The sequence below is a fragment of the Seriola lalandi genome, unplaced genomic scaffold, assembly GCF_002814215.2.
Source record: "Seriola lalandi dorsalis isolate HSWRI2012SDOR001 ecotype SW California unplaced genomic scaffold, Sedor1 jcf7180002054394, whole genome shotgun sequence".
Lineage (NCBI taxonomy): Eukaryota > Metazoa > Chordata > Actinopteri > Carangiformes > Carangidae > Seriola > Seriola lalandi.
Window position 1 is genome coordinate 334485 of NW_019524947.1, and position 25636 is coordinate 360120.

Below are 25636 nucleotides of genomic sequence, written 5' to 3' on the forward strand. Positions count from 1 at the left end.
GTTTGCACTGAAACAGACAAAGTACGTGAGCCTCCCAAAAATACTTTCTCATCTCTTATGTAGTATAGTGAAGAGATTTGAAACTGCAGACTGCAGATTGTTAATTTGTCATAGTTAAGATTAACTAGAGACTGCATGTGGGCATTGAAAAGACCCATTGGCATCTTTTCAAGGCTACATTAGCCAAGATTATATACAATTTAACAGACAAAAATAAACTTCTTCTAATGCAATGTGTTATCAGTAATGAACCTCCAAGCTCAATGTGCCCAACAGCCAGTCGACTGATTTAGAAAAGCTGAAAACCTCAAAGTATTGTTAATTGATGAATGGTTAGGCTGAAAAATCTGGGCCAAACTGTCCTCCTCTGTGTCGTTCACAACTGTTTGAAAAACCTTTTTATCTTTACTGTAGTCTCCTTTGATAATTTATGTAACAGCATGCCCATCATAAGTGTCTAAATCACAATTTACCGAGTTATGTGAAGGAAGGAAACGGTGTGTGTTCAACTATGATGATGTTTTAACTGCCTTGTGAGACACTGGAAAGCAATCTGTAGTTATGTTTTTATGACCTGCAGAATATCTATCATTTATTTGATATCATAAATTTTTGTAATTTACCATTTGGACCAGACAGATCCACAGGTCACACATCCCACTTACCTTTATTTACATAAGCCTTTTTGCCTTTTTTGACTACAAATGTATCCGCAAAAGGTTGGTCGTTGTTTGAAACAAAAGCTTCTAGTAAACAATGGAATTGCCTGCTTACAAATAAACAATACATTTTAAATAAGCAATACATTCCCCACATGCTTGTGAATTTTATAATCTTTTCTGAAACCTTAAACTCTCATTTAAAGTTGCAAGAAAATACAAAGGAAACTCCATGGGGTTCCTTTTTCTAATTTCAAGTTCAAGGTGTATACTACATTTGGGATTGAATCATAGATAAATCAAATAAAGGTTTGTTATAGTTATAAACAATTCTTTATTTTTTAATCAAAAACTTCATAGTCTCAGTAGCCTGCATGGTACATTTACACCTCAACAAGGCAACAGCAGCACTGCTTTAAGATAAACATCATGCAGAAGATCAATATGTTATGCTAAACTTATTGGCCCTTGCACACTGGTAGTAGTTGTATTTACTTTTATATGCCTTATCAATAAAATAAGAATGGAACCCCTCCCTTTTTTTTTTGCTGCAGCCTGATTGAGTGATTGTGCAGATGAAGAATAAAGAATATTTGGTGCATATGTATATAAGCGTATTTAAGAAGTGATACGGCCTCGCGTAACCATACACTTGGAGGGCTTAGGAACCAACAGGTTCTTGACGGAGAGGTGTGTATTTTGAATTGGAAAATAGAAAAATGATGGCTGTGATTGAATTGATACTCGGTGTTAGCAAATATCCTGACTTCAGATATAATTATTTGGAGAGAAAAAGAGAGATCAGTGCATCCCTAGTAGTGATTGCAGCTGCGGTGTCTTCCACTCAATTAACATTTCCGATGTTAAGTGTGCGCTTGCGTCTCCTTCCACAGTCTCCTTTGTCTGGATGTGTCATTTCTAATAGCATAACTACATATCGCTGCCGTGCAGCATTACATCTGCCTGACTTTTCCTGTAAATGCCAGCACATGGACAGAAAGAAACTTTGGCTCAAGAGAGTTGATGCTTTGATGGTCACAGATTAGTCCTGTTGCTCGAGTTGGATTCTTGTCTGCATTGCTGCATCTGTGACTCTGCGTCAGAAGGTGAAGCTGTCTCATTGTAGATAAAGCTCTGGTGCCTATCCCTCAGTTCCATATATAATTTGAAATATTTTTGAAGCAAGCTACGTGACTTGTGTGTTTATGCAGTAGGTTTTCTATCATAAACTGGTGAATGCATAGCAGCAACACAGTAGATTAAGAAGATAAAGGAAATGTCTTTCATTTTTCCTAAGCTTGTAGACTACACAAATCTTAAAGACAATTGTTGGACAAGCTTCTGGTGCCATGCAGTGCTTTGCTTTTGTATTTGACAGATTGGACTTTGTTTATTGGCTTTGTTGGATGTTGGAACACTAGCAGCTCTCAAGGCTATTCTGCCCATCCGACTGCATGTGAGGCAGAGCATCCAATGCTGTGTGATCTGAAGCCAAACACAATCACTCCCACCTTTTTTCCTTGTCTGCTGCTGAGCAGCACAAGTGTCTCCAAGAGCAAATGTTTAATGTCCATTGTTTTTATTCAGAGGAAAGAATAGAATACGGAGAGAGATATTCACACTTTCTGTTGGAGGAAAAAAGCTGCTGAGCATGTGTTTGTCCGTATGAAATGATCTCTAATAAGAGTCTTTATTCTATAACAGTTGAGCAATTTTTGCCTCAAACGCAAGCTAAGTGTATACAAAAGAAAACAATTTACATATTTTAATCATGCGTCTTCATTTTTTGTGTTGCAGAATGTCAAGCCCTTCTCCTCCTCAGACAGCCTAGCGAAGGTCCAGGAGGTAGCAAGCTGGCTTTTGGAAATGAACCAGGATCTGCTGTCGGGGGGCAGCAGCAGCAGGCGGAGTCGAGGGCCGGGGGGTCCGGCAGTGCGAGGTAACGCCTCCTCCACAGCCCGGGCACCCCAGCAGGCAGCAGAGGAGGGCGATGAGGATGAGCACATGAACCGGGTAGTAGAGGAGGAAGAGCAGCTGCAGCAGAGGGTAAGGCCAACTGACAGTCAATAAGTTATAATATAGTGATAAAGAAGCATATGAGATGTAAACCTTCAGGTCCAAAGTCGATTAGCAAATTGTAATCAAGTCATATAATTATGGAAATGTCCTGAAAACTTGCACAAGATTTGCACATCGGTAACAAAACAGGAGCTAGGGAAACTATAAGTGCAACAGATGGAATTTTTCATCAGTCCTTTCCTCAGAGACTTTGTTATTTTTTTGTTTGTTTTTTTTTTTTTGTCACAGCCTGAGGCGTCACAGGTTGACGGTGGGAGAGAGCAATCATGGGCGCCCAGCGAGTCGGGAGCCAGCAATGGCCCTCGTGGAGAGGAGGAAGGAGAAGAAGATGAAGATGGCCTGCCAAACGAAGTGAACGGAGGGGAGAAAGGAGCCCGATGGATGTGGGAGACAGAGCAGAGACGACTGCGAGGTCAGCCGCTGGGCGAAGAAGACGAGGAGGAGGAGGAAGAGGAGGAGAACAACAACAGCAGCAGCCACCAAGAGGAGGAGGAGGCAGAGGAGAGGACAGAGGGAGGGAAGGAACAGGGAAGGGAGGAAGAGGAGAGGGAAGAGGGTGAGGAGGAAGAGGAGGAGGATGAGGACGAGGAAGAGATGGACCAAGACAGTGATGACTTTGAACATTCGGTGGAGAGTGGGAGGGAGGAGGAAGAGGAGGAGGAAGGAGAAGGGGAGGAAGGGCCACGGTCTCCCTCTCTCAGGAACAATGTGTCTGCCCCCAATAACAACCTGGACTCGGGTTGTACACACCAAAGCTCTTCCAACAAGAAGGTAAGAACAGCTGTTGTTTGTTGCATAGTTTTCATTGGAATTACTCTCTACTGACCAAATACACCCCATCTGTGGATTATTCAGAGTAACAGGGATACTGTGTCAGTTGCTGTTTAAAATTTGTTTAATTCATTTTGCAGTTCTGTGAGCACCACAAACAAAATTCAATTCTCCTCATTTGTATTGGTTTTGAGGCCAAAGTCTGAGAGGAGGGATATCACAAAACTTGGACATATAAAACCAAAACTATTTGCATGGCTAGATACAACTACACATAAGTGTAAAATTGTGTAATATGGGTGAACTGATCCTTTAGGATACTTCTGCAGAAGGCACAGCAGTTAGTCCCAGAAGAAGTTACTCACACAGTGTTTGATTATTATCACATCAACACTGTGAAAATGTCTCTGAAATACTCTGCACTGGCAGTTCGTGGTTCATATTTAAAACACTAGCTCCCTCTTTTGGCATAAATGTGTTACTGCACTGCACAAGCACAGGCAGTGACCAACTCTTCTCATTGGAAGTCATAAAGTTGTGACAGCCAAGAGACACAGATCTATCTGTTCATTAGTGAGATGGCTGCAAAATAAGTTTTTCACTTCAGTTTTTCACTCAGTTTGATGTGATGACTTCATCAGGTGAAGGTCTGAAGTTCTTACCTCTGAGGTCTGGGGACACAAATTTTGAAAATGGCCACTGTTTCATTCCAAATAAAGCAAACTAGTCTCATGCCTTCCCTAAGTAAAATTAACAAGTACTTCTTAGTTCTCAAGCTTCTAACTCCAGTAACACTAACTTTAACTACTAGTAGCAAAAAGATGTGTGAAATGACATGATAATGATCTGTAACACCTAAGTGATCTGAGTCAGGTTGTGTTGAAACCACCTACTGAGTATGTGGGGATTTGCCTACTGAAACCACAATATATATCTGAACTAATGAGGATATTTGAGCGAGGGTCAGAAGAGAAGACAGCACTGAGATTGTGGATTGAACAAGGCCTGGAATGAGAAGAATTTCAAGACTGGTGAAAGGGTGAAAGGTGCATACACATAGTTCTCCTCCCAACCTAGCAAATCCTGATTTTATTAATTCATGTTCCCACCTGGCCATGTGATATTTGTTGCTGTTCCCATCTTGTCTTGATCTTTTCATACTCTTTCCCGGTCTTGTAATCACTTTCGAGTAAATGTTGACAATTACGGGACTTACAGGACTCAAGATTTACATTTAAGAAGAAGAGGCAAAGTGATACATTAATATTGACACTGTAGTTAGTGGTTGAAACTACAAAATTATTGGAGAAAACAGGTTAATGATGATAGTAACATCTCATGTATCATGTGCTGTATTCCAGCACCGGTTTGTTATGCAGTATGTAGTGGGGGAGTGCAAAGTAAAAAAATAATTATAGCGTAACAGCCTCCCACCAGATAAGTCTGCTTATATATATTTCATTCATGTGTACAATGTACAGAAGCCTGTTTTAAGTTTTAAAGTTCAAGCCTCACTGATGGATTTACTGACATGGTGAGTGACAATGCGAGCTAGAAACGGAGTCGTGCTTGATGTTCAGAAGATGCATGTAAAAAATTGTCACATCTTTCTGCAGCAACAGAATTAATGTGCTCGGTTCAAAAGGCTCTGATGTAGTACAGCACCAGTGTTTGGATGTTAATGCTGGTGTCTTGTTTCAGTGATGACTGATGACATGACTATTTGTTGAGTATGTTTCAATGGCCTTCACCCCACCTGTATTTAAAAGGAGAAAAATAAGCTTGCCAAGATGTTTTCAAGAAGCTAGGGATGATATTCATATTTGTGTGCTTGCACTGCATTGACAGATTATTACAAGAGCACACGATAAACTAACTGAAATCTCAAAGTATTGGCTTATTACTGATATGTTGGATTCGTGTATATTTAGGGCAAAAAAAGGACCTAGGATTTGAAGAGACACTAGTAGAGATTTAGAAAATGTCATCATGATGTAGTGTGCCCAGTGGACTAAATTGTCCTCGCTTATATTGGTCTAAATATAGGAGATAGTCTGAATTTGCTCCTGTGTGCCTCTCACCATCTGACGCAGCTGTCGGATAGGTTTGTCAGGGTCTTAGTCACTGTAGTGGGCCAGCTGGCTTTGATGTTGAATGTACACATTTTGTTCAGCTGTGGACTGTGTATGCTTGGAATTAGGAGTGGCGCTGAAACAGTAGCTCAACATTTATCGACAGTGTGTTTAAGGTATAATGTCAGTGTGGCAGCTAATATATGAGGTCCTTGGTAGAAAATCTACTCTATGCACTACAGCTACCTTTTGGAAGAGAGTCCATCCAATCTTGTGGTACAGAGAACAATGAGTATGAAATTTGTCAATAGCAATAAACTGTGAAGTTATTTGACTAACAGGATTTAGCAGATGAAGTAATGATGTGGCAGTTTGACAGTGCAATATGTTCGTCATAATCAAATAGACAAGAATTGTTGATGATCTGAAGATTAAAAACCTGAAAATTTAATAACATGAGTCCTATTAGCTGTTTAGTTAGTTAAGCTGAATTCGAACCATCAATAATGGCTCTGACCATTTGTCATCTGTGGTGTATCTGTTCACTAAAACCTTAAATTAGTTTGGTAAGCAAGTAAGTAAAACCTATGAGTTTATATAGTACTTTTCAAAACCAGGATTACAAAGTGCTTCACAGTGATAGTAGTGGTAGTAAAAGACGGACCATCTGCATTTACATGTTTAAAAATCCTGTATGTCCCTGTAGAGCACATACAATCTTGTGAAATATGATTTTGACAGCTGCAGCATGCATGTGTCAAACAAGATGCAGAAGATCAGTTCCTATGTTTGGACCAAGACTGTGTCAGTCCATATGGGGCTTGGTGATATTTACCTGGTATTGCATGTATAAGAGAATGGAGAAAGAACTAGATGTGAACTAAGATTTGTAGCAGAAGCAGCACTCTACAAAACTAACATATGATATTCAGCTTTCTGTACATGTCTGAGCATGTCCCTGGTGAGGAGAGATTGTGTTCCCAGTCTCCAGGTGCAATAGGCTCAAGTCACTAGAATTAGACGCTTCATCTCCTCTTCCTACTTGACACTCCTGTCTTTTGACTCTGTGCCAATGGGGTGATTCTCCAGATCATGCTGATGATTTAATCTTCTAAATTCCTAAAGAACCTCATGAATCAATCATTGAAGTCATGCTTTAACATCCCCGAAGGCATAATGTGCAAAGCGTCGAGTCAAAACTTCACTCAAATTTACATTTTAAGCAGATGCTTTTCTATTCAATGGTACTTAAAAGGGTGTGCATCACATGATATTTTACAGAATATATGGTGATGGGTTAACACGAGGCCTGTAGCAGGTGTTGATATCTGTATATTGTGTCATATACATTAGTCCCTGGGAAGGCAGATTGTTTTACATTGGCATGTGGAAGAAAGGTTTAAGGTTGCTTAAGGTAAGTGTTGAACGTTCTTGAAAAACACTACAAAGACAATTGGAAATGTCACAACCCCTACTGGAAACCACTGTAATTTGCTGTTCCTGGCAAAAACTTGACATTAGCAAATGTATACACCATTAAAATGGAAGCTGTGTGGGATGGAAACTGTGTGGGAACCCCCAGGAGTTGTGACTCTACAGTTACTACTACTGTAACTACTTGCATTTGAAACCCTTTATTCTGCTTAGCTTTACAAAGAAAATAGCAGGCCAGCTTGAAACTAACATTTAAAATAAGATTTATTTGTTGGACTATAGAAAAATAAGGAATTTGATTTGATTTCCAATGTTCTGTTTCCATTGCTCTGCATGAATGGTGTGCAATGAGAAGTGGCAGATGTTGCTCTTCAGGTGCAGTGCACAAATTTAATAGTTTTTACTTTTCAATTTTAACAGCTTTTAAATCTTGAAATTAAGGATAACTGATTTTATTACACAGCACAGGAGAGAGCCTTAGATAGATTTTTTTTTTTTTTTTAAACAAAAATAAACACTTGTTTTTGAGCCTGAACCAAATCTTCAAATCTTAAGATTTAATTATGTTAAAGTGACTGTTTTAATATGTGATAAGAATAAACAGGAACATATTATGCCCATTTTAGGCTCCCTACAGTATACTGGTGCCTGCCCACCTTAGAATTCATTTTAACATGTCATTCATGGCCAATGACTAAGGCATTATGTGATCTTACAGGATTAGATGTCTCATAATGACTCATCAGAGACTCTTGGTGGAGAAATGGATCTGCAGAGCTTTGATAAGTCACAGCAAGAGGGCACAAAGAGGGCAGAGTGCATTTACGGTGTTGAATTGACACCAACACTTGCTGGATAAAGCTTTGATTTATGTGGATTAAAAGAGGATGGAAATATATTAATATTGTGAGGTGGGTGTCTAATATGTTAAGCAAATTTGTTACACTAAAAAACAAATTACTGTACCTTAGCCTCACACCAGAGCCGCAGATAAAGTGTATGCATCACTGCTCATAAAGATGGAAGGCAGCCACTCATTCTAGTGCTTGTGGGTTAACAGCCTTGGGGATATTTTGACTTATACAAGGGTGAAATAATTTACTTTTTTTTTTTTTTTTGTCCTGAGGTTCCTACTTTTTTGCTACAACCATATGGAAAGAAAGCTTCACGGCACTTTCTAGTATATCTCTGAACTGCATGCATATGAACTAAGCCTCTACTGACTTATACCTGTGCGCTGTACTACAGCCTTATTGGGCAGTAAGAAACTTCCGTGTATAGCTTTTTGAGATTGGAATGAGCAATAACTTGTCAGCCAAATTGTTTTTACTTAAGCAAACAGGCACAATTTGAGGCACATTCAGTTTTTCATTTTCTTCAAACACACATTACCATTCATTGCCACTAATTAAATGTTTTTTCAAAGAAAAGGATGCCTGCTTATTGTAGGTGGTGTTGCCCACACACTGGCCTTGTCACACAGGCAGAGATGAGCCACAAAGGATCAGTATTCTCATCCTCCCACATAAAAGCAACTAGTTTGAGTCACTACCAATATATATTGACGACAATTTTCTATTTTTTTTCACAGAAGCCCTCGTTATACCCTGATACACCTCCACTCGTCCATAGAATTGTTCAGTGCTCAGCAATCTCTTTTCTCTAACTTTGCTAAGGCACAATTATTGCTAAAATAAAAAGTTTTTCTTTTTTTTTTAAACACTCAACCATTCAACTTGATTAGCAAAGTTTAGTTTATTTGACATCATTGAGTCATTAAATTGCATAGAAATTGCAGAAAGAAGGATGATGCAATAAATTCCAAGATTTATCTCCAATTTGATGTAAAAATAGCAAAGACATAAGATTCAAGGCTAATGGTGATTCAAGGCAAATCATACTCCGACAAACTGACGCAGTAAATACCTATATCATCATCAGTAATGCCACTCCAAGTCGAATGTTGATGGATGCTTTGGATTGGGTATTGCATTATGAAGGTCTTTGCATTACAGACTTAATGTTCTGAAGACAATGGTTCTTGGTTGTGTGATTCATAAATTTAGATATTGCTATCACAATAGATTGTTAACATTCTTCTTTATAACCTTGCCTTTGACAGGATCCTGTTTTATTGGGGGCTTAGCAGTGCAGCATTGTTGTCCCAGTCTTTGACACCAGAGGGAGGCAGTGCTCTGAGTCATGCTCATACAGTAATCTGTGGCCCACAGGTTGTAGGTGCTTGTTGCAGCTGTGCCCAGACTGTACCACAGGCTTTACCTAGTAACAAACTGCTGCTTGCCTCTCATGGACACGGTCCAGTCGTGTGAGCAAGGGAGTTAGTGTTTAGTTGTTTGTTTTTTCTCGTAATGCCTCTGGTGTTTGGCAAAGGTTGTCTCTACATCAGCCAGCAATGAAGCTCCAGTGTGTGGGGGAATAAGATGAGAATGGTGTAATGCACCATTGTGTATGCTACATGTATCTTTGCAGATTCTCATTTGCTTCAGCTTCAGTTTTAATAACTTAACACTAGAGAGGCAAAGGCCTACAATTTTGATATTTCACAGGGCCTATATCTGCAGCCATGCCCTGTCATCTCAGCTGCTTTGAAAAGCTGGGAGTGATTTGTAAGAGTACTGAGTTACTAGAAGCCAAACATTCTTGACCCTCTGGCACTCCAGCAGTCTTGGTGTCTTTCAGGGATTGCAAACTCATTGACCAGGCAGTATTGTTGTGACACAGTATTAAAAGAAAGCAGACAAAATAATTTGCTCTGTTATACTTTGTTAGTGTACTTTAAGGGCATGTTATGAGCTAGTATGATAGAAATTATTTTTGCTAAATTATTAGTGGGTTCCAGTCAGTGGTTTTATTCCCGGCATTGATCCTCTTTTTTGGATAGTTTGTGTAGTTACTGTAAAGCTCAATGGGGCTTCAGTTTCTGTCATACTTCAAATCTCCTAAGATACTCACAACACATAACACAAGCCCCCTCTCCACTGCACAGAGTTAGAAACACTGATTGTTGGAACATTTTCAAGAGCTTTAGAAACTTTATCCCCTTTTTATACAAGAATAGGATTCTTGGTCATGGAATGTTGGTTCCTGAATCATTTGATGGGAAATGGCATTATAGATAATGGTTAAGAAATTGTTGTAGAGGACCAGCATTGCGGAGGATCCAAGGTTAAATATGCTCTCATGACTCGCTATTTAACGAGTTACTTTGGACTGATCATGTTGTAGCAGACTGGAACAGTATGTCTGTCACATAGCTTGATGGCCTAAGATTAGTCTGAAAGCTCAAGTAACCTCTACAAGGCCTGGGATATGTCAGAAACAAGCAGCGATTGCAGGTGCCATGTTGGTTATTTCATACTGCATGTGGACCACTGTCAGTCACGGTTTGTAAAGTGATATGGAAAGGGAAAATAGGTATATTAACCAATCATTTAGGTTGATGAAATTAGAAATGCGTAATTCTACTATATTGGATAAAGGAAAAACTGCACTAAACAGGGGAAATCCCTGATTTTCCAGTCAGGGAGCTCTCTCACCAACTGCCTCTGCTGTTTGTTCAAAATGGTCAATATGTTGAACAGCTGCCAATAAGGCGCCAACTTCCCCCAATTGTGCTGAACATACTGTAAAAACTCTGGGGGTTGGTCAGTGTCAGCCACAAACACTCAATGGTGACCAACAGGCTGACTGTTGGCCTGGTGTGTCAGGGCACTCCTGTGTCCTCTGATAGATGTTCTGGTCCTGTAATCCTCCTCAAACAATGGTGGACGTGAGAATAGAAGAGAGGGTTAAGCCCTGTAGGTCTTTTTGTTACCATGTGTTCAGACATTTAAATGTGCACAGAGAAGGTTGTCTCTTGCCACCCACTCAATCTGTAGATTTATACATATTCAGTAGTGATTGTCATCTGTGCTGTGCTGCATATTAATTTTCTGTGTGGGGGAAAAAAAGCATAAATGCCATATGTAACTTTTCCCAACTCCCTGCTGTTGCACCATTTGTTGCGTCTATACCTTCACACCTTTCACATTATTGCCGTGTTTGCTATCAAGATTTAATTGAAAAAGAATGACATCCTGCTGCTTCTTTTATCCTTATTGCTTCATATGAAAACACTTTAATAGGCATAAGTCCATCCCTCTTGACACTGTCAAGTCAAGTGAATCCTTGTTTATGTACATGTGTCACACCTATTAACATTGGACAGCTGTGCGAACATCTCCTGAAATATCCTAGTCTCTTTGCTGATATAGTTACTGACAGTCATGTACACCTTGGTTGTTGGAAGAGTCAGAAAGGGTTTGCATATAACAAATCCTAGCTTCAGCACTTATATTGACAAATGTTAGTCAGATGAGGATGTAGTAATCTGATGTTTTGCTGTATCCTGACAGTTTTCATGGGGTAAAGTTATCAGTGATGATGTAGGCCACTAAGTTGGGAGGACCAGAAAGGGGTCAGAGAATGACCACAATGAGGAAGCTCCCTGGACACGTGTGCTGCGTCGACGACTGCTGGTACACATTCCACCGCAGAGGGGTCATAAGAGCAGATCCCACAGTGCCTGGCTGAGGGGGGAGAGGCTGAGTGGGTCCATCCTCTTTTCAGGCCCTGACAGCAGCTGCTCCGCCTGGCTTGGTCGCAGCAGTGACCTCACACCCCAGAGATATTTTAAAGGGTGCCAGTCAGCAGGGAGATGAGTTCTGAGTAGGTAGGTGCAGAGGCTCAGGGAACGGAGTATTGATACATCTACACGATGGTTGTGAGATCTGAGGGAGACACTGCTTTCATATAAGAAAAGTTATTTGCTCACGACATTGGTCGGCCAGGTTTTGGAGCTCTGTCTGGGATATGATCCTTTAAACGGCCGTCTTTGCAATGCTGCGGCATTGCCCTATTCCCCGTTTTTCGTCGTCTGGTGCTCGGAGAAAGATGCCAAATGTTGCTAGTGGGAAAGAGAAGACTTCGCACGCCCCGCTGGAGAGCAAGAAACTTCACCTGGCAGAACCCAAGGACGTTGCCACAGAACCGTTACACCCTCAGAAAGTACTCAAGATATTTAGCATCAACATCATTGCTCAGGGTTTGCCTTTCTGCCGCAGGCGGGTGAGTATCGTATGTATCAGGTCGGTCATACGGTTTGGGTTTGGTTTAACCACAGGACCTTAAAATGTCAAGGGTCATCCTATTCTCTCAACCCGTTTCACTTTGGTTGTTGTTGCTTTGCGTAACTGCTGGTTTATCAAATAGGTAAATCAAGAATTTTAAACTACTTTCGTTTCTGTTCTACAAAATACTTTTTCCGTTTTGACAGCACAATTAATTATTGTCATGTATTTTCTACCTAATAATTAAGCTTTTTCAGTTTTGCATAATTTAAGATTCACTTCGTTTAATCTGATGTTACACCCCCACAAAATATTTTTTAGTTATTGTGGTCAGTTGTTTTGAACTATACTTTCACATTGCTTTAGTGCTGTTCGTAAGAGCAGATAAAAATACAGTCGGACACTTGCCATGACATACGATTGATTTGTCATTTTGTCCGGTCATTCGTTTCCATACGCTCATAGATACGAGGTTCACGTGCCACAGCTCCACCCATGGCAGACGGCGGACACAAACATATAACCTTAAAAAGGCTGTCGCCAATGCGCCTATTTTTAGTTTAACTTTTTAGATGAAGACATAAATGCATTAATTGAAGAGACGTCAAGAAAAATGCATTCTTGATTTGCTTTTTGAGGGGTAATTGTCATAAAATGTTCTTTCTTTTTTTTTTTTTTAATTTTATACATGCACATGCATAAATGTGTGAAATATTCACGTTCATGAATAATTTAGTTTAATACAGATGGCATTACAGGAGTTTTATATGAAGTGATCAGTTTGATGTGCGGTGTATAAAAATGAAATAAACAGCCTATATCGGTCAATGTCATCCATCATGGCCAACGAAGGAGTTCTAAGAATTTGATTTAAGACAGGCAATGATTCAACTGAAGTAAACTGTTTGTGCCTACTTCATTGTTTACTTGGTGGTTTTGTGTTACTACTTGAGGAAGTATGTTTGCATTAAAATTTGCAATTCTTATAATTTTTTCTGTAAAGTTGAAGGTTGAAGCGATTGCGAAACATCATCGCTCTCTAATTATGACATCAGTACTTTATTGCTCTTCAGCAACAAATTAAGTTGCATATTGCGAGGTGTAACACTAATGCTACTTACATTAAAAGTCTCCTTTTGATATCCTGCTGAATTAATTCAGCATAATGTGCAATGTGATTTGAAAATTAATAAAATACTGTCAAGTAAGCTGCCTCCCAAATGAACCCAGTTTTGAAAGATTTATTTAGCTGCCAGATTTACCTTCTGCATGACTGCTTAATCTCTATGTATTGTCACCAACGGTCTTAACACTGACAAATCAGCTGATGAAAGTCAGTTGCTTTTTTTAATTGATGAAAAACATATCAGACTTTGACAGTTTCAACCCCTTAAATGGGAGAATTGCGTCTTGTTTTACACTATAGTGAATTTAATATTTTTGAATTTTGGACCCTTGCTTGGACAAAACAAGACATTTGATGACTTAACCTTGACCTATAGAAAATTTACACCAGTATTCACATTTCTCACTGTTTTATGATTTTCAAAAAACTAATTGATTGAGTAAATAATTGGCTTATTAATTGATCCTGAAAATAAAAATGAGTTGCAGCCATAGAACACTGAAATCTATAAAAAAAAATTGCTACATAATTTTTTTATTTAATTAATCAGGTATCTGTAGATGTATTTGAAATATGTAGTCCATTTTTTTTATCACAAGTATGTGATTTAAAAAAAAAAAAAAAAAAAGTAATGTGACCGAATTTACAATTTCCATTCCTTTTTTCAATCGATGTAACAATAAATATCTGAATATCTGATCTTTCTTAATGTCATTCGAGATAAGAAAGTTGGGTGTTTAAAAATGTCGGCCCTCTATTCTGTCAAAAAAAGAGTAGATAGGTTTTGGTAATGAGAATAAAAGTATTAAGACTAAAATAGATATACGGGTAGATGTCCCAATTACTAGGGGGTGGTGGGTGTCAGCTTGTCATTTTTCCGTTCTCCGTTTTCTCATAGATCAAAGCAAGTTGCTATGTTGGTCAGCTTTTCAAGACAAAGGGTCTAATATGGTGATTCACTTTTAATTACTGCTGTTTATGCCGTAGCTATACAGTAGGTAGAAATACAGACCATAGCAGGAAGTTTCCTATGTTTTTTAAAATCAGTGCCTTACTTTTCAACAAAGAGCAAGGCGTTATGTTACACCCCCAATGACAGTAAGATGGTGTATATCATCCCCAATTACCGTCTCTACATAAGGCCTGTATAATTTTATATGTTGCAGTCATACCTTTACTTAGCATCAAAGGCATTTTGTCTTCATTGCCAAGATTTGTAGTTTCCTTTTTTTAGCCATAAGAGTGGCATGTCTCTTTGGATGGCAGTGTTGGTTTGTCCACCAGTAGGTGGGTACACCACTGTGGCCCACACTGAAATGTCTCAAACACATTTAGATGAATTAGATAGAGGAATTTATGTACAGACACCAATGACTCCCAAATGATAAATTGCCTTTAAATCTGGTACACTAATGACACCCTTATGTCGTCCTCACATGCTTGATGGTGACCACGACGAACATTGCATAACGTTACCATTAGCATTTAGCTCAAGTGCACCTTTGACTTGTTCATTTACATGGTGAAAAGATGGTAGCTAAGCTGATGCTTATACACTGTATAATATTTAAACTGATGGGTTCCACGCCAAGGGTTAACATACTTTTCATATAGAATTCAGCCTCTGTCCCCATGCTGGATGAAAACTTGTTTTACTGTTAGGCAAGAAACATCTGTGGAAAAGCACAACCGGGATTATGCTAGTTCTTTAGTTTAAGTATTAAACTTTGCCATCTGCTTGCCAGTAGCACCACTATCTGAAGGGATCATAGATATTGTAGAAAAAGATTAACTAACACATTTTCTTTTGAGTATTTGATTTTAACAGGCAAGAAAATCAAAAGCTGTAGACTGAAGGAAAGGATCTCGAGCTTTCATGTTGTTTACAAAGTGTGTTTTGCCAGATGAACTAAGCAAGGTTCCATAAAGCCAGTTCATGGAATTGTTGCTCCTGTTGCTCCATGCAGAGCAGAAACCACATGGGCTGTGCTTTGCATGTAGCAGCTGTCTCCAGTGAATGGCATAACTGGGATTTCTCAGGGTCTCCGTGGAATGGTACAACTTAAGTAGCTGAAACCATGTCCTCAGAAGAAACAGATGATACTCTAAAATATGTCATATTTTTATTGTATTTTTCTTTCTATCATTACTCTTTCATGGAAGATGTGCAGGGAATTTATTACCTGCTTTATCGTCCCCTGTTCCATTTTCAGTTAAAATGTTGTAATGGATACAGACATGGGATCTCTCTATAAGGCCATGTTGTTTCTTGTATCTATATAAGTGAGATCTGCCTGGCCCTAAGAGGTGTCATACTATACTGATAAAAACAGCTCCGGGTTAAATTTCCAATCAATACGTAACCAGCAGAATCCACTCTGTATTTCCGGGAGCTAGAATGGGCATCCAGCTGTTACAGAAGATAGTGATCAAGATATAGAACATTAACAGCAGGACATTTTAGTTGCGGTATTACTTTTCTCACCACCACACCCTGCACTGCAGGCCTGTTGAGTAAGGTGATCTGGACTTGCCCATTGCAGCTATGTCTATATAAACAGCTATCAGCAAGATGCATTTGCTGTTTGAGCAGGTGCTGTGGGTGGAACTGTGTCTGAACTTTCTGGAGTTACTTTGACGAGAGCCTTCGGGTTTCCTGTAATTTTGTCTGTAGATACGTTAATTAAAGCCACACAGCTGCAGTAGTCTTTTATTTTTTTATTTTTTATGTTCTTTTTACGTTTTGTTTGTATTGTTTGTTGCCCTTTGTCAGTCTGTCAAGACTTGAGATATGAGCTGTAGTTATCCTGGTGGCCAGTTGGTCTGAGACAGTCATAATGACACATCTATAGAGACATCAGAAAATCCTATCTTCCATTTGAATGCACTTTTTTTGCTGTCCTGAATACACTAGATATGGGATAGGGTAGACGATATATATATATATATATATATATATATATTCACTTTTGATTTGTGTTGTGTATCCCTGTCCTGTATGTGACAGCTACAGATCTGATAGTGGCTCAAGTGTTATTTCTCTTATACTATTTAAATTTCAGAACCAACTATTTACCATTACCAGAACCTTGATGTCACCTCAGTTTATTTTGTATTTTGATTGTGGTCAATTTTAGTTTGTTGTAGTTAATTTTAGCATCACAATCATCACCATGCATTTGCAGCTCTTTCTTTTTTTCTTATATTTTTTTGCTTTGCTGCCTGCTGGTACTGCCTGTCAAAGATCTGTGATTATTTCTACACTACTCCTGACTGTCATTCATGTGCCACTTGAGTGACAGTCAAAATTAGGTTGCTTGTCAAATTAAATAATAAAACAGAGTTGTAGAAGAACAGAACTCATCAGTAAACTGTGCAACCTGAAATGAACATTTGCTGGATAAACAATTTCACAAACAACACAAATTGGGCCCAGCAGGAGCATTAACAGCAACTAGATTTGTGCCATTCAACAAGCACATGATTAAAATACTAAAAGTCTCTGAGCAACATCAACAATGCAGATTTTTATGTACTCTTCATTTTTCTCTTTTTATTATGCACTATTAGATTTTGGTAACCCGAATTAGTCTCCAGTATATTTGCAGTAGATGTGCTACCCAAATGTTGCCACTCCTACCTGACTTCTTCGTTGTTCAGAAACAGCCAGTGAATCACTGCAGATAAGCTGGATGCCCTGGAGCAGCAGCTGCCTTTTCTGATGTCGGTCTCTGTAGATAAGTGTTGTAAAGAAAGTAAGGGTCCACTGGCAGATGCTTCACAAATACCATCACTTGGGCCTTTTAACCATTTTTCTCCTGTTTGTATATAGCCAAATCCAGAATATTCTGTCTGACAGGACAAGAAACTAATTAATCTTTTGAAGTTTTTATTCTTTAATTTTTTTCCTTCCACCATTACTGATGCAATGCATTGAAACACACTGGGGTAGGGTTGATGTGAAGCTGAAGAGAGATTCCTTTCTCAGTTTGGTTTTTCAGTCCTATTGAACTGTTTCAGTTCATGTTTGTTTTACAGCATTAACCCTGACAACTAGAAAATCAGATTTCAATTGCTAATTGGTCAAAAGAGGACATTTGAAGATGTCACCATTTAAGAAATTATGACTGTGAGAAATTGTGATTTTTTTTTTTTTTCTCTCTCTATTTTTGACATTTCTTAAGCAGATGACTCTGGTAAACCAGATGAATATTTTTCACTATTTTTATATTTTATCGACAAAATGATTAATCAAGAAAATAATAGGATTAATTGATAAAGAAAATAATCATTAGTTGCAGCCCCAGCCACATATATTAAGCAGTGGTTAAATATATGTGCTGATCTGATAGACTGATGTACTATGTTCATGTTTTTAGCTATAAAACTTTATTTCCTTACTACAGAGGCTCATCTTATGATGTTACCTTGATGTGTTTCACCCCATTTGTTTAGCACATTGCATGATTCAATGATTGAAAGACAGCTGATTTGTCCTCCCAGCTTCAAGCCCTTCTCTGTGTCCTGAAGTAAGGACCACACCACAGTACACTGCAGGAGGTTGGATTCCACTGCCCTTGGGCTCCAAATAACACAGAGGGGAGGAAGGCATCTGCCATTGGCTATTCTGAGAAGCAGTCCCATTCCAGGGAGCACACAGATCCAGTCGGCTAGCTACCCAGCACCCGGATCAGCCAAACAGTTCTATTTACCGCTGATTCAAATAGAGACTCATAAGTATGGCAACAAAAAGGACAGTATGGTTTCCTTGAAAAAGCTAATCTACTGTGACTTAAGTAAACCTGCTGGGGCCTTTTTGATATATCTTGTAAAATTTTAATACATTTACCAATAATGTGTTCAAAAAATAATGTTATAACTTTATGAATATCTATTTTGCATTTCAGTTAAATAATCAGTAATGTCTGAGTGGTCTTTACATTTTGACACTGCACATGATCAGTGAACCTAAGATCTAAATGCCACTTCAGTTCAAGCTGACTGGGTGTGTAGTGTTATACTGTTGTGGTGCTTAACATACAGAGCATACTAAATAGCGATGTGCTCCCACCTGCCACAGGGCTGCCTGAAGGCACTGACATTTCCCACGCTGCTAGATAGGAGCTGAGAAAAGATACAGTCTACCATCAGGAAAAGTGTCACAGCCCTCTAAACATTGTCTTTTTAACTGAAGACATGAAGCGAAATGAAACCTGTCAAACTCATTCTGTCACGTATACAAATAACTGATTTACTCTTCCACTTAAAAATTCATGGCCCACACATTTTGCTGCATAATTCAACACTATTGGACATATTCAGTAGAATGTGAATAAGCCACCTTGGTTCCCAAGGTTCAGCTGCATCTGATCGCTTTGTTGTATGACCTGTTGCTTATTTTTTTGCCTCCTACACCAAATCTGTTGAGGTTTTTCTTCTAAAATGTAAGTAATTCTCTTTGATGGAAAAGTGTAGCCCAGCTGTCAGCTACCACACTTTGAGATATTTGAAATATTTGTGTTTTGTGTTTTAAAGGAGTCTTTAAGCTCCCAACTATATAACCACAGGTTTCTAAGCTGTCTATCATTTCTTTCCCCACAAAGCAAAAATTCACAATTCAAGGAACTGTTCTCCCATATGAATTGCAAGATGACAAACATTAAATTTGATCAATGTTTGCACCACTTGTGTTGGTTCCCTAAAGATTCTCAGGTCACGCAGCCGTCTACAGTGTTTCTCTTTGTAAAACACTAAGATTAAAGACAATGAGCTCTAAAGCACTAGATACTCATATCAAATCTAATAATTGATAAACTTATTTTGGCAACAATCATCAATTTAGCATTGATGTAATTTTGTCCCTACAATGAGATGCTCCATCAGACTTCACTGTGATTTACCTCTAGAAATAGAAATGTGAGCTGTTAATCACTGTGTCTGGTCCTGTTCACCTTGAGTCTTAGTATCAGCATTTCCCAGTGCTGACATTCAACAAGCCAGTCCTGTGAAAGTGCCTTTCACAGTGTCCTGCTTGCTATAATCTGGTCATCAGTGCGGATGGCCTGTGAATGGATAGCTGTCTGGCTGTTACTGATGTGGCCATCTGCATAGTTTGTCTAATCTGTGTATGAACCCTGCTGTCTGAGTCACAGTGTGTGGTCTCCCTGCGTTTGATGTGCTGCAGTGCTGTCTGGACACTTGCTGTAGGCCTGTTGTGATAGCAGCTTTACCCTGTTGAAACTCTGTACGCCCTGAAGCTCTTCATAGAGACCGTTAGTCAAGACAAACACCTTGAGCTTGCCTCCTCTTACTATTTAGCTGGAGGCGATGTAGTATAGACTGCCTCTTTATTACTTTAACGGCAGGAAGATGAGGTTTTGTAGGTTAGTGTATACATGTACATATCTTAGCAGTGTGACAGAGGTCTGTCAAGTAGAGGTTAAGCAGAAAAATTAAAAAACTTTCGCAGCAGCAAGAGGATTACACCCTCTGAAGAATGCAAGGTCTCTTACAGGGCCAGACGAAAAGAAAGCTTTCTGAAAAGTGAGGGGTAATGATAGAAAAGAAGAATGTGACCTATGATAATGTTGCTCTAATACAGGGCCCTTCAGTTGGTCCTGAAGCTGTATTTTTACAATTTGTCAAATGCCATTGAGGCAACAGGACAAGGAAGCCAAGTTGGTTTATAGAAAGCTATTTCTTAGAGGACATTGTAAAATGAATCAGAATAATGTGAGTAAATGTCTTCTACAGGTTCTGATTTAACCCATTGAGTCGACACTTTCTTCAATGGCAAAGACTCAGTACTATCAAAAATAATGGCCCATACTAGTCTAACAAACTGTTGGGTTTGCTTATTATTTGCAATTATAAACTGAATGTTTTGGGGTTTTGGACTGTTGATCAGAGGTTTGATGATGTCATCTTGGATACTGGGAAATCCTGATGAATATTTCTCTATTTTCTGATATTAGAGAAAATAATAGGGAGATTATTAGCTTCAGCCTTACTCAGAGAAGTAGGAGAGTTTTCTCAATCCATAAAAGAACAATTCATTTTTCAGCAAAATAGCCAAACGGGGGCCATATGTAAATACCTCTATAAAAATGTGTCTGACATTCATTGTAACGCCAAAGCAATAAATTATGTCTGAAGAACAAAAATGATGACACACTTCCAAAGTGAACATAATACCATCTCAGATGTATGTCTCAGTAACTCTTCTTGTGGCTGTTGGCGGCCAAGTGAACCTATTTGGTCTTGGCGAGCCGATTCATCACCTGCCATTGATTAGCAGCATGTATAGTGTAAGAGATGATGGATGACTGCCAGGTTTAGGCCATGACACCTGTATTTATAATTTACAGAATTTATAAATGACCTTGGCTATGGTGTACTGTAACTTAAGGTCTGACAAGTAAGGCCATGTTCAGACCAAAAATAGCACTCTGTTAAAAAACCACAAGAGGCTGTGTTGCTGCAGGTATCGGTGAGACAATGAAATATGATCTAGGAGGTTTAGTTTGAGGACTACATCTATAAGTTTGAAGGCTTATCACATCCCCATACACTGCACAGCGGTTTATGATGCTATGAGGCAGGATTGTTCAACTTGATCCTCGGCCACAGCAACACTGTTAACATTACAAAGTAATTTACCAGGAATATACGCTGCCACATATTTGTGCTTTTTCAACAGCTGATCCAGTATTTCTTTCCTGTATCCTCCTGTTTCAGGACTCTTATTGAAAAGAATGAGGAGTCTGCGTTTGTGCTACTGTCTGTTTACATATAAATGCATAATCTCCAGATTCATGCTTTTCTTTTTACTGATCTGCCTACATCATCAGAGGCTTCAAAATGGCTACTTAAACTTGTCTTCTTGTACCATTCTGCCTTTATGCATTTTATTATTCAAAACATCAAGGCATTGCTGTGAGGAGGTGGATGCATTTACTGTAAATGGGCTCCTACAAATGTAATTGTGGTGATTCAGAGGGCTATTAATAGTATCTTGACCATCTCCTGTAGGTCTCTCTCTGCTGAAATATTGTGTAGTTTGTCCAATATGCTCCTCTTCACTGTTAGTAGACAAACCACATCAAAATATGGCCAAGGGATACAACAGTTAATACTAGGATCTTATCCTATAACACTGACTCAGAGGTAAGGCAGCAACAAAGGATTATTTCCATTATCTATTATTTTTATATCGTATTCATATAACTTAAAAATGAAAGTTGATGCCATTAGATGTCTTGTTTTGGCAGATCGACAGTCCAAACCCCAGAGATATTCAGTTGAGTATAATGTAAGACCAAGAAAAGCAGCAAATCAGGTGGAACCATCAAATGTTTGATTTGAAAGATGTTCACCTGATTATCAAAATTGTTTCATATTAACTTTCTGTTGATCAACTAAATGATTAATTGACTGATAGTTGCAGTTCTACCTGCAAGTTTTCTTGCTGCAGTAGCCTTTTTCATGTCTTCCCTCCAGATTTCATATTTTTATTAATTCAAGAGTTTCATCTACGTCAATGCAAAAATTAGAATAATGCACAGTCCTTTCTGTTTATATGAGAATATGTCTTCCTGCTCTTTCAAGGACATGCTTCTCCTTTGTGTCATTAACAGTACAGCAAAGTGGAAATTATATCTCCCTTTAGGTTGCCCTCTGTGGGCATTGAACAGGAGGAAGATGGCAGCATGCCTGGCAGACTACTGACTCACTGTTCATAAAACATCAATTCTTTCTCTGGCTACCTTTCTGTCTCTTCCTGTCTTGTCTTTCTATCATTCATTCATTCATTCAGGTTTTATTTGGGTCAGGAAAAGAGACTCCTGGTCTTATCTCGGAGGAACAGAATCGACGCCCTCCGTCCTCACACAAGCTTATTGTCCTGACTAAATGGAGTAATTCAGTTTCAGTGCAGATGACTCCCTGTGACTGAGCATGTCTCAAACACAGATGATGATTTGATTTGGAAACTTTAACTTTCCAAAAGAAGTACCATAGTAAACATATGAGTTACTTATTTAGAAACTACAAATTTGTTTAAAGTTTTTTTTTTTTAAGGTGAGAACACAATGAACTCAACGGCATATCTCCAGGACCGCCACCTAGTGTAGCAGTGTGCTTTTTGTCAGTGAAGTGTGCTTGTGTACAGCTTTTTACAGATTTTCACCTTATTTTGGAAATAGCGAGTTGTGAAATGAAAGGGGGGTTGCTGGTCCCAGAAGTGATTTTACCCGGTCTGTGTTCCCATTCCGCTAATGTTACTTCAACACAGAAACACAGGACTCTTCCTGGATAATGTAGAGACCCCTCAGGTTTAGGTTATGGCCACCAGTTTCTGAGAAATCATGTGATGTCCGTCATTTTGTTATGTTTGACACAAGAATGTACCTTTAACATCTTATCAAAGTTGTTGACAATTTAGACTAATGATTGAACCAGGAGAGTTTCATGCCAATCCAAGCCATAGAAGGGCTCCAGCTGTGAGTGACGTAAAGTTATCTATGGGGAAAAATGAATTGGGCTTCTACTTCTGGAAGCAGGGATGCCTGAAATAGCTCCTCCACTATGCACCTGAACTGATATATTTTTGGTAATGATAATTGATAAAAATCTTTGCTGGTTTGATTTAAGTTTGACAACATAATGAACAGCTGTAATAGCTGCAATAGTTAATAGCGTTGCTGTACTAATATTTAGAGATTTCCACTTGCTTATATGGACTGCATTTTAATGTACACTTTTTAGGAATTACAGAAACACAATCAAGAATCATTTGGTTGTTCACTTGATCAAGTAGTTCATTTGGTTGAAGCAGGACAGTAAGCTAACAAAGCAGTAAATCAGCCAAACACATTGGGGTGAATTAATCCACAAATCTATCTTGTGCAGTCCTGAGTTGTCCATCTCACTCTTAAAAGGCACGTTTGAGAGCTGCCTTTGAGAAAATGTTTGGAATAATTGCAGCAATTTGTTTGTTTACAGTATGTTAGAATAGTCTGGTTTGAGCATGTCTCCAGTGTGTGTAACTTCACAATGAATAAGTCAAATATCAACGTGAAAAGCAAGTAAAGAAATATGTGAAAAGGGGGAAAAAGTGCACAATACATGCAGTTTCATTCCTGCGACTCCACGCCTCGGTCTTCTCACAGCATGTGGACCTGTGACTCGTGTGTAGGAGTTGTACTTTTCACATTTTGCTTTCAGACTAACAAAAGGAACAAACCAGAGCTGAAACAGTCAAGAACAATGATAGTGTGCAGTTAAGCCAAACACAGAAATTGCTTTTACCTTTCAGCTGTTTCTGCGGCGAGGTCTTGGTACTGATACCATTTCAGCTGATGCTGGTCTGCACAATTGGTAGAGAAACTAAGAAACCGAAATCAATTTCTATGAGCCAGAAGAGAATTGCTTCAGCACCTACACCATGTTACATCAGACACCCACAACAAACACCTTCATTACAGAGCTGTGAATCCCACCCTCCTGTAGTCTTCATGAGTCGGCCTCACAGAAGGCCAAACACTTCTTTTTACCATGCAAACATTAGTCTTGGTACGAAACAGTTCCTTAGGTATGAAATTGTTATACCGTTCAAAGCAATGTTCCTTTTATCACATTCCTCACTACTCAATTCCATGTTTTATTGTATATTGTTCAGTTTACAGGGTCAATGATCACATTTTGCGTGAATTTCCAAGTAGTTCACAAGCCACTTAGAAATAGCTTTACAGATACTTTGAAGTGGTTAGCTGCTATTTCGAACTAAATCCTCTTTGCCACATCTGTTTATTGCAGTTTGACAATATTTGTTGATGTTGACTGATACTATTAACTTCATCCGAATCACACGCGATAATCTACCTGGTAATGCAAATAGTTTCGGCTTCAATTGCGCAGAAGCTTCTGCCTTCCGCAAACAATGTAGTTGAATTGATTTCCACTTGTGCTGCTCCAAAAATATTAATAATAATAAAAATAAAAAAACATCAGAAGTGTGTTTCCAGTTTCAGGGTCTTTGTTACTCAGTAGTAATTCAAAGATATTTATTAAGTTTGGTGTATTTTTGGATGCAAGTGATTCCATTAAAAAATTTCCTTTGGACATTAAATCAATGTGCAACTGTTGGATTTAATAAATAAAAGTATCTTGCCGTTTATGTTGAAAATACTTGTAGCACTTTGCAGCCCATTGAACCTGCCAGTAGTGCACTAATTTGCTCATGCTGTTTACCTCTAATGAAAAGCCTTTCGCTAACAGAGATTTGTTTTCTTTTTTCTCCCCTATGTCCTGCTCCCCTGTCATGTGAACCACAAAGGTAAGAAAAAACTCTTTTCACTATGGAGCCCTCATATTTATTTCCATATGTTTCTTACTTCCATCATGTCATGTTCAACAGAAGAAAACTGAACACAGTCCCATGGCGCTCCTCACTGCTGCTTGAAATGTTTTGTTTGCTACTCAAAATGCTGCTTTGTTACCTCTAGGGGGCAGCATGAACTAAAGGTTAAATGATCACAGAGGCGTTTGTAAGCTTAGTGCCACCCAGGACCTTCCCCCATGTCAAAACACTGCCAGGATGGTTTGTGCATTACAGCCACACCCGTGCATTTAATTTTGTCTTGCTTGGACACTAGTATTAGGTGTGTTTTGGACATTTTCATGGCAGAGTCTGAGAGGGATCCTGCATGTTGGTGCTGCAGTCGTTTTTTGTATCAGCGCTGGTCTTGTGTCTCTCTGGTCATGCTTCAGTTGAGCTTCCAATCACCTCTTTTGTGCCCTAAAGATTGTACGACTCCCACCGTTTCCCATCCCCATCTCTACGTTTTGCAGACATTAGTATTTATAAGCAGTTCACGTGTCCCTCAGACACACATCTGCTGTCTTTCAAGCACCAACTCTCTCCTTTCACTCATTTTCCACATGCAGACACTCCAGGCTAAGAGCTTCAATAAATGTTCAGGTTGTTATGACGACTATGAGTGCTGCACTCAGTACTACATTAAGAGTCTGAAGAAGCTCTTACACTGTTGCACATCTTCCGCAGGTTTAATGAAATGGTAATTGTTCAAAAAAATCCTTGGGAAATCATTCCCATGAAGGTCAGTTTTAACAGATTGATAGTTTTTGTTAAAAATTTTGGTTTGAGAAACAACTTACATTTGAATACAGCAATCCAAAAAAATAAAATGCCAGGTTTCTATTCAGTTATATTGTTTCAATTGTACCTCTTGGATAGTAAAGCTGTCTAAATGTATTCTTCTGATTAGGCTGAAAAACAGGAAAAATCTAGCTTTTATTATCACAGTAATACATGTCATTACTTATATATATATATATATATATATA

At 38.8% G+C, this 25636-nt stretch overlaps 1 protein-coding gene across 2 annotated transcripts in view; it reads left to right on the plus strand.

Moving 5' to 3' along the window:
- Positions 1 to 25636, plus strand: part of fbxw7 (F-box and WD repeat domain containing 7) — a 109886-nt gene that overhangs the window by 36151 nt on the left and 48099 nt on the right. Inside the window, exons 4-5 of one of the 2 annotated variants that reach the window (XM_087174917.1) lie at positions 2457 to 2705; positions 2967 to 3509. In XM_087174917.1, the coding sequence (XP_087031043.1) occupies positions 2526 to 2705; positions 2967 to 3509 (723 nt within the window). In that variant the 5' untranslated portion in view covers positions 2457 to 2525. Of the gene's footprint in view, positions 1 to 2456; positions 2706 to 2966; positions 3510 to 11672; positions 12143 to 25636 lie in introns of those variants that run through there. The other variant, XM_023409497.2, reaches the window with a different exon arrangement.